Source organism: Carassius auratus, chromosome 16 (genome assembly GCF_003368295.1).
Source record: "Carassius auratus strain Wakin chromosome 16, ASM336829v1, whole genome shotgun sequence".
In the NCBI taxonomy this organism is placed as follows: domain Eukaryota; kingdom Metazoa; phylum Chordata; class Actinopteri; order Cypriniformes; family Cyprinidae; genus Carassius; species Carassius auratus.
The window spans coordinates 18506273-18516246 of NC_039258.1; the positions used below are offsets into that span (position 1 = coordinate 18506273).

The 9974-nt window shown below is 38.3% G+C and overlaps 1 protein-coding gene across 2 annotated transcripts; it reads right to left on the bottom strand.

The window, feature by feature from the left end:
• Nucleotides 1-263: 263 nt before the first annotated feature.
• gnl1 (guanine nucleotide binding protein-like 1) lies at nt 264-9717 on the bottom strand. Of its 2 annotated transcripts, XM_026284595.1 has the most exons (13): nt 9504-9703; nt 7345-7415; nt 6840-6993; nt 6587-6723; nt 5246-5397; nt 4380-4451; nt 3917-4109; nt 3726-3824; nt 3459-3641; nt 2469-2647; nt 2182-2356; nt 1925-2065; nt 264-1665 (listed from the first exon to the last, which is right to left on the bottom strand). In XM_026284595.1, exons 4-13 carry the CDS (start codon nt 6612-6614, stop codon nt 1415-1417), a joined length of 1473 nt encoding a protein of 490 aa, XP_026140380.1. In that variant the 5' UTR covers nt 6615-6723; nt 6840-6993; nt 7345-7415; nt 9504-9703; the 3' UTR covers nt 264-1414. The 2 variants fall into 2 exon arrangements, with proteins under 2 accessions (XP_026140380.1, XP_026140379.1); XM_026284594.1 differs by lacking the exon at nt 7345-7415 and having other exon boundaries at nt 9504-9717.
• Nucleotides 9718-9974: the final 257 nt, after the last annotated feature.

Below are 9974 nucleotides of genomic sequence, written 5' to 3' on the forward strand. Positions count from 1 at the left end.
TGAAATTAATTTTTACAGTAAATGCTAAGTTTTATAACCAAACTCTATAGTGTGTATTGTGAAAAAAGGTGAAACACTTTTGTGATTGGTTTATTAGATGTTAATTTGCTATTTAATTCAAATGTCAAAGTATAAATTTCCAGTCTAAATGTTAGGTTTCATTTATTTATGCCTACATTATACTTTTAATTACAATCTATCATTTACATACTGTTTGACATTAGTAGCTGTGTCCTCGTGCAAAAATAACAATGAGAAAAGAGTCAGGGGAACATATTTATTGCAGAGGGCTGGTTCTGTATAATAACATTTTAATAAAGAAAGAATTATCCACACAATATCACACCCACACAAACAAAGACACACCCACATGAAATCCCTACACAAGGGCTGCAGGACAGGGGGCTGAAAAGCAGGAAACCAGCACCCTTGTATCGGTATCTCTGCACATCATCACTGTAACCGGAGTCCTATAGCAAAAGTGCACAAACTTGAGTTCTTCAAAACCAACCCACTCTCTAACAAATGCACTTTTTAGTCCAAAACAACATAAAATCTTCAAGTGGCTTGTGTTAGTGTGCATGTGTAATGTGTGTTACACAATCTCACTTCTATAACTGGAACACTTCTTTTCGGTCTGTAAACTTTGCATAGTCTAGAACATCACTCCCACCGCAACTCTAAACAACACCTTCATTGCCTTCATAATAATCGTATATATCTGCTCAGAAATTAAAGTATTCAACAATAAAAGACTGCTGGTTGCTGCCGCTTGCTTTAAAATGTGCTTTTTATCAGAACAATCTTCTGAAGTCAAGAGGCTGTCCCTGGCCTCGATCTCGATTCCTCAAACTCGGCTGGTTCTGCCCTGCACGCAGAGATTTATGAGATTGAGGATAAAATACATTCACGTGGGCAACTCACTGTTGGAGGTCAAAGCAGTGACCTTTGACCTCACCTGACCTTTGGCATCACTGCTTTGAGATCGATGATTGATATTTATTTAGTAACACTAATTGCACAATCACTGGTTGTACGGACATTCCTTCTGCCCTCTCAAAAAGGGAAAAGGCTGCATGCAGGAGGTACAAAAGTTTTCCAAACATTGATACATTTCTGATAATGATAAATGAAAAGCAGGGAAGGTACAGAGAGGCTGCAAAATAGACAAAACCAGCACACACACAAAAAAAAAATAATAGAATGGGGAGATTGTGGTCTATATGATGGGCTGTAGAAGTATGCAACAAATGTCAAATTATAAAAAAACAAAAGAGGAGTAGCATTTAAATTCCAAACTTTACACAGTCCTTTGATTGACAGGTTGCAGATTGAAATGAGATGGTCATCAAGAGATCAGTGATGAATAAGAGACTGGAATGCATGAACACGGAATGAGTGTGGATCACATCCCTCACTCACACTCGTTCTCTCCCAGCACAGTGAACATGTTGAGAGTGAGGCCCTTCCTGTCAGCCTTCACGGTATCATCTTCATCATCTCCATCAGCATCCTCATCATCGTCGGCATCCCGATCATTGTCCTCCTCCAGCTCAGAACTGGATTCACCCTCGTCGTCTTCCCTGTCACCACACTCATCCTCTTCTTCCTTACTTCCTTGTAGAGCAGTGATCTCGGCCAGGTCTGGGTGTGATTCCCATTCATCTGAAGAAATGGTTATTGTATTTAAAAGTACTGCTGTAGCTTCTTAATTTATTAATACATGGCAGATACAGATGAAACACTCAACAATGTAATGTAAGTTTTTAGGCTCCATCTTACAAAAGTCTTTCCAAGTTTGCCCTATTAAAAATGACTTTCAAAATTGGGCAAACCAAAAACAAATGTTGGTGCTACAATATTCTGAGAACATAGAAATTACACATCAAATCTGGTCACGAATGATAGTGGTTTGACCTCTGACCTTTATTCTGAGTGTATCCAGGTGGTCGCAGGCATAGGCACAGCCGTCCATCGATGGCTAAACGCAGGAGACTGTTGGCTGCTCGATAGACATCGTTACGGGCCGCCTTAGCAGTTTTATACCCTCTCCTCTCGGCCCAGGCTAAAAACAAAAAAACTAATGTGACCATTGAAAAACCAATAAAAACAACTTCAGCTCTCCAAGTTTCTCCCTCCAGTTAAATATGAATTGAATGGTGCCATATGCAGGACAAGCACCTTCACACACATCCCATGCTGTCCAGTCCTGTGTTTTAGGGTCTTTTGGGGTTCCTGGGCTGTTGTCAGGATGTGTCAGTTTTAACACAGGCAGGAAGTCGATCCGTTCACACAAGTATCCTACTGAACTGTAAGGCTCCTGCAGCTGGGACACTGGATATATACCAGCCAAGATCTATTTGAGAAGATAAATATCACACACACACACACACACACACACATAAACATAAAACACAGACTGGATGACTTAACTTTTCATAAATGATACAGACTCATGCTAGTTTTACCTGTAGTTGCTTGTCCACTTGGGAAGGGAAGACAAGCCCAGGACAGTCACACAGTTTAACAGTGGGAGTGAGGTAGTATGTTTGGAAATATTTAGTGTGACCTGGGGTTCGAGACACGCTCACGACCTTCCTGCCGACCAGACTATTCAGCACTGAAGATTTGCCTACATTAGGAAAACCTGGAGAAAGTGCCAAAAACCTCAATATTAGTTTTAGGGTGCATTCACACCTGTCTTGTTTGGTTCGATTGATCCGAACTCAAGTTCGTTTCCCCCTTTGGTGCAAATCTTTTGGGCAGGTGTGAATACAGCACTCGGGTGTGGACCAAACAACCGAACCGAGACCCAGCTGAAGAGGTGCTCTCGGTCTGCTTCCATACGAACTCTGGTATGGTTGAATGGATAAACCAATGAATGGATGACCTTGAGCACACGTTTGGTTTTGTTTACAGTTTCTGGTTCACTTGCAAAAAGGGCAGTGTGAAAGCGAACCACAAAAAAATAATAAAAATAAATAATCATATTTTATTTGGTCCGGACCAAAGCAAGTGAATTGACAGACTTTTCTAGTGTGAATAAACCCTTAAACTAAATAATGATTAAATGGACACATGAAGGAGAAGATGTAACTGATATTGATGTTGAAGAACAATACTGGTTCAGTTTTAGCATGAAATGGGCATCATGATAATCTTTTCTTCTCGGGTTTCACACGTATTTGAGTGAAATGGCTTCTTGAATGAAAAAAAAAAAAAAAAGGTAGAGCGTGACTTGATTTTGTTCATTGTTGTTATTTGCTAAATTCAACTTTTTCATCCGAGTGACAGGTTGCTATGAGGGAGGTTATTTTCTCAACCTCGTGCCAATGCATGTGATCAGAAAACGGATGTTGTAGCGGCGGTTTTGGATTAAAGATTATGAAGGAACATTCATTTTTTTTTAAATAATGATGTGCACAATTAAATCTCAAACTTTAATCTCAGGCTTTTACCTATGCAGCCCAATGTTAGCACTCCATCTTTATAAAGTTCTTGCGTGGGGCTGTTCATTTCCATGGCAACGTCACTATGATGCTCCATCAACACAGATTCCGATCCATCATCAGCTTGATCCCCCTCTGTTCCCACAGCAACAGCATCCCTCTGGATCTTCTTCTCCCAGCTACTCAAATCCACTATAAATAACAACCATCATCATTTATTACTCCCCTTTGATTTCCACTGCTGATATTTTGTTGTCTAGGAGGAAGTTGTCTAACCTCTTCCTGCTGTGATCTCCTGACACGCTCTCATGATGTGAAACGGTCCTCCAGCCTGATTCCATCCTGCTTTCTTCGTCATCCTCTTCTTCTGTAGAACTGCAGAGAGTACAGATGAAGGGGATTTATTCTTGTCTATTTTGTTCGGTCATATTGTAGATAAAGCACTGATTCTGGAAAGACTTTCTCACGTGTGCTGTAGGCTTGTCCCGGGTGCGAGGTGAAGCAGACACAGTGCAGGCGCGGGAACTGTTTAGTCAGGTAGTGTTTCCATGCCAAAACCAGCGGGGCGGGACACAAGTCCACCTTATTGAGCACCAGGATGATGTTCTTCTTTAACTCACCAGTGATGTAGTGATACAGAGCAGGAGGAAACTGCAGCACCTGCAGACAGAGGGATAATGTTTGCTTGTACTGAATGATGCTACACTGGCATCCACAGCACCCTTCTTTTGCTCAAAATGTATAACACAATACAAAAAGTGAGTTTTCTGAGATTAAATGTAATACAATCTCTAGCCCCACCTAGTGGAGATTGTATTACTTCAGTTTGCATAATCTGACACTCCCACATTTAGAGTAAAGCCTATGCAAGTTTGATGATCTTTTGAAAACTGCTAAAAGTTTCAACAGGAGTCACAGTCGCACACTTACTGTGTGTCTGATATCCACTATGAGGAGAATGACATCAGACATCTCCATTACTCTCCACAGCTGCCTCCACGTCTGGGAAAGAAAGAGTCAGTCAGTAAGACAGCAGTAGAAAAGTATCATTTTTATATATAGTTGTTATTCAGGCTGTCTGAATTTCAGTAATTCAGTAATTAACCCTTAATCTGTTAGTCACATTCTTTAGGATTAGCCAACTTGTTTGTAGTCTTTTTGCCCACTTGAGGTAAAATAAATGACTTGAGAGGTTTTTGGCTCTGGCATTTTATGGTCTCCTTTTGACACATAAATCCAAAACTATCTGAAAATTGGAGAGCGTTAAAAACAATGAATTGACTGTGATCCAGTGCTCTGCTCAGCTAAGTGGTTGAAACATTTAGATGCACGCTTATGAGTTCTTAGAAAACAAAAGCTTGTTTGCCTTAAAATTATCTGCACAATATTGCGGTGTATCTGTTGTCTGAAGGACAAATAAATAATAAATAAGGAATCATAAAGCCTCTTTTAATGAACCAAATATGCATACTAATTAGTGCTATAGATTTTAACGGTTGAGAAAGTGTTGCTCCTTTTGCACATTTAAAAAAAGTGTTTCTCCTTTTGCACCAAGCAAACAACAGTTTTATGTGTCACATAGCTTGAGAAAAGCAACGGCTCATAAACCAGTGAATCTGAACACTTAACAGTGTTTGCTTCCAGCACTGTCTGGCCAAACAGATGCTCAAACTCAATTAAAAAAAAGCTATTTCATTACAGCTATTGACTCAGCAGCAATCAAATTCTGTTTGCTGGTAAAAACATTTTTTTTTGTACTTCAGTAGTGTGGTGTTTTCAGACAGAACATGCCTCACCTCGAGATTGTGTTCAAAGTGGCTGAGGGTACCGGGTGGGTTTTTGGAGTGGAGAGCCTCCAGATACTCCAGAAATGACTTCTCCTCTTTCCGCAGCAACTCCTCTCGCTGCATGTTGTAATGCCAGGAGGGCCGTCGTGGGAAATCCAGGCCTGTTATTAGAAAAAATGGAAATGAAGTAAGTATTTTTAATCAAATGCAACTTTGGTGAGAATATAAGACTAAAAAAAACATTAAAACAATTTTTTTAACAGCAGTCTGTGTGTATTTTAATGTTCTGAATTTTAATATTGCAGACATCTCTCAAAAATGTCTCATTTACAGTAAATGGATGTATACAGACACAGCATTTTTGATTTGAAGTCATTGACTAATCCATCTCACAGGAAAGTCACTCTGCACTCTTCTTTTTTTGTCAGAGATGCTGCAGCAATTCCCTCAAATGCAAAGTTTATTTTCATAACGGTAGCATTTTATTTTACAGAACTTTCTTAGAGAAATACACTGTAAGTACACATACTGTAAAATAAAGTGCCACCTTCATAACACTCTGTTAGGGATGCAACGATACCATTTTTTCAGATCAGATCCAAAAAATTCTGAGTATCGGCTGATTCTGATACTAGCGTGGTTTTTTTTATCAATTTAATCAAAAGTTGACCTGATCATCACGCTTTTGTGCGATCTACTAAATACAGACAACATCATTTTAATGAAAAATAACAAAAAATATGATACTCTATGACAAAAATACTATTATGAACTAGGTTCGTGGATAATTTAGCTGCAAAGGTTAGTCTAGAAATATCATGAGTTCACAATTTTATATAAACATTCGATTATTTATATAATGCTACGCATAGAGAAGTTCAATTCACCAAGGAAAGAGATATTGATGTGTAGTGTATTATATCTGTGCAATAATTTGAGCCTTTTCTTTTAACAATTTTCAATTTCTGTTACTGTGCGCTCTTGAAGAGAGTGTCACTGTTTTGACAATCGTAACCGAATGTGACGCACAGTTTGAGTGTTGAATGGAGGATGACAGACAGCCACAGGGGAGAAAAGAGCTTACATGAACTTGAAGTGAATGATTTAAAAGTTATCTGTACCTCACATTACACTATGGAACGGCTTCAGAATACTTGGACTGTGACTTTATGGTGCTTTATAATGTTTTGTGCTTTTGTGAGGCTTAACAATAACAGAATAGTATACGCACAATATGGGATTTGGATCAGTCTCGTCTGACCGATACCCGATCCGGCAGAAAATGCCAGTATCGGATCAATGCATCCCGACACTCTGTCACCACTTTAAGTTACACAGTAGCATAAATACCTTTCTCTTCTGGGTAGATCTGGGACATATCAATCTCTAGTTCCTTTTCTGCCACTGGCTTCAGGATTTTCTCCCTCGCTATTTTCTTCCTCTTCTCCACTTCCTCCTTACTCTCCTTCTCAAAGTGCAGACGGAATCTGCAAACAAGCCATTATAAGATTAACAAACAGGATGATACATGACCCTGTCAAAACCTCTCATGTTGAATTAATAAGACAAGCCTGGACTGACCGATTCACCTGTCCTGACTCACCTGTTGGGGTCATATCTGCTCTCTCTGGTGCCAGGCTGATGGTTGATCCTCCTGATGTCTGTCGTCTCACTGTCTGATGTATCTGACTTTCTGTCTCTGCCAGGTCCTCGCTCCACACTGGCATTTCGGCTACTGTGACTCGAACCGTTTTCTCCTGCGCACACACACACACACACACACACACACGCAAGCTTTAAAGAGTGTTTTTTGTCTTAAACATCTGTCTTTTTTTTCTTCCTTTAATTATACACTATAGATTGTGAAAAACATCCTGTACCTCCAATCCAGAGTTTCTGCAGGTTTTATGAAGGTAAATTTAAGACTTTAAGACCAAGTAAAGATTTAAAGAATAATGTAAAGATTAAATCGAAAACAATGCAAAGAATAGATCGAAATCTAAATGAAAACATCTCAGCAATGGTTCAAAGTTTGAAAATACAACTTTCAATCTCCATTACTTATTAATTCATTTGACAAATAAAAATAGCTACAACCACTTCTGTACCTTCTGATCACATTGCAATTCTTCTTCTGTATTTTTTGTCTTGTTTTCCAGTGCAAATCTGATCTAAGAATCTAAACAAGATACAATGGGTATGAAAAAATTTAATAAAATCATGCTCCACTTTAAGATGTTTGTTCTTGTTTTGAGGATAAATGAAATCAATTTTGTTAAATTTATCAAAAAACAAGACTTTAAGTAAATGTATCTTTACATTTTTAAGCGTTAGAATTTAAGTAAATGTATGTGCTTCCCATGATTTTCATTAATAAAATACTCTAAATACTAGATTGTTACATTATATTTCTCAGCAATGAGGTGGTAAAATCGCTGTTTTGAAGTAACTGTTTGTAATGCGAGACATTAGAGCATGCAGGTACACACATCTGTCATCTCTCTCAGTTTCATATTTGAACCTTTTCGAAAAGTGACTATATGACTATGACATCCATCTTTTCACACTGAGGGACTCATATGCAGCTATTACAGAAGGTTCAAACACTCACCGATGCTCCAGAAGGAAAAACCATGCATTAAGAGGCTGAACAGAATGAAGAGGTGTACATTTTTCTCATTTTGTCTAAAAATCATATTTTCTCATTTAGTACTGCCCTTCAGAGACTACAGAAGATAGTTGCATGTTTATCAGAAGTGAAAATAAGTGAGGTTTTCAACCCCCAACTCTTAATGCATGGTTTTTCCTTCTGGAGCATCAGTGAGTGTTTGAACCTTCTGTAATAATTCCATAGTAGTAAAGGAAAGCATGGAAATAGTAAAGTATGAGTCCCTCAGTTGTCCTCAGTGTGAAAAGGTGGATCTCAATCATACAGTTACTTTTGGAAAAAGTTCAAATATGCAGATGCTGGAAAACCAAAGAATGTGCAGGCGCTTGGGGATTTTCCTGAAGAACTGCTCAGGACCAACGCAGGATTCCTCAACAACATATAAACATCTGTTATGTGAAATAGCTTATTCAGGACAGTACAAAAAATATATATCATTTTTTTTCATGAGTTCTTTTATTTTGTTTAAATATTTTTTTATTCTGCAGGGGTTATGTAAACTTATGAGCACAACTGAATATATACATGTATATAATACATGTTAGTGCTGTCAAACGATTCATTGCATCCAAAATAAAAGTTTTTGTTCACATAATGTGTGTACTGTATATATTTTTTATATACAATATAAATACACATACAGTGTATATTTTGAAAATAATTACACACACACACACATACATATATATATATATATATATATATATATATATATATAAAAATATAACAACACTTTTTATTCTAAAATATATGCATGCATGCATGTGTGTGGAATATTTAATGCCATGACTTTGTGATATTAAGACTTTTGCTCTTATTTAAGACCTTTCAAGGCCTTAATTTGTGAAAGCACCTTCAGAAACTAGTCATATCCCTCCATAGTTAACACTTTGTTGTAATTATAGTTCCTATGAGAATAGTGCAGTGTGATTTACACTGATAGCATGATTATGAAATTATTAACTAGTTCATATGCACCTGTTTAAGCTGGTTTTGCTGTGTATCGGACCTGAACACTTACAGCAGTTAGCAGTTAGCTTTAGTGTGTTGTGTTACGTAACTTCACGCTGAGTCTGCGCACTAATATACCGCATAACACAAGCGCCAACTACAGCAAAACACGAGCTGCTTCAAATGCGTGTCATGATCACCTCCTTTCACACTTGACAAATCAAAGTCGAAATGTAGCCTAACGTTATATAGAAACATAACTGCTCGGGAGTATAATGTTCGATCTGTCAGGAGCGTTGTTTACTGCACACAAACACCGTATCAAGCTCACTTATGATACATTTCTACTGTTGCTGAGCGAGAAATTCAGCGTTCCTTCTTGTTTGCAACCCACAAATAAAAATGGCCAAATGCTTTGGTCAGGTCAAGTTTGGTTACAACTTAGCACAACAAACTTACCACACAAAGTAGTTGCAGAAGCATAGTAGCTCAATGAATGCTCTAATGTGGGGGAACCTGTTTACATTACCACACACTAAAATATATATCATGAGACAGTGCGTCACGTGGCTAATGTAGCACGTCTGCGAGCGCGTTCAGATCGCGGCGCGCTAACTCGGCTAAGCTAACGTTAGTTAAGTTACCCACCTCTCTTTTTCTCGCGTTTCACCTGGAGCTGCTTCTTTTTCTGTTTGATACTAAAAGGCTTTCTGCGTGGCATGTTCGCATTAGTCAAAAGAGGAAAACAGAGAGAATGCGCGAGGACGTATCCTCCTTGTACGCTTAATATTTACATTCGTGAAGTTTCTCCGTTACTCGCGTGGACTTTTCTATGACGCCGCCCACTGACGGGGTGGACGACACCATTATAGTCTTCAGGGATTCAACACCAGGTGTCAGAAATACATTTGATCTTATATGTTCAGTTGCTCTCCGTTCTTTTATTACCTCCGTTCACTTCATGCGACTACCATTTTACTAAAGTCAAACGATGAAGCAGTTAGTAATTTTGACCCCCATATTTTTGACTAGTGGTGCAGTCTGTCACGTAATTGAAACAGTGGAACGCTAGAAACACCATTATTTGTCTTAAATTTAAATATAATGAACTACAAATAA

Bases quoted from the DNA above. Each gene is read 5' to 3' on its own strand.
- gnl1 (XM_026284594.1), bottom strand. From the start codon at position 9,576: ATGCCACGCAGAAAGCCTTTTAGTATCAAACAGAAAAAGAAGCAGCTC. The intron at 3,825-3,916 runs GTGAGAAAGTCT...TACTCTCTGCAG, and splicing joins GGGACAAGCCTACAGCACAC to TTCTACAGAAGAAGAGGATG. The intron at 2,648-3,458 runs GTAAAAGCCTGA...CACTTTCTCCAG, and splicing joins GCTAACATTGGGCTGCATAG to GTTTTCCTAATGTAGGCAAA.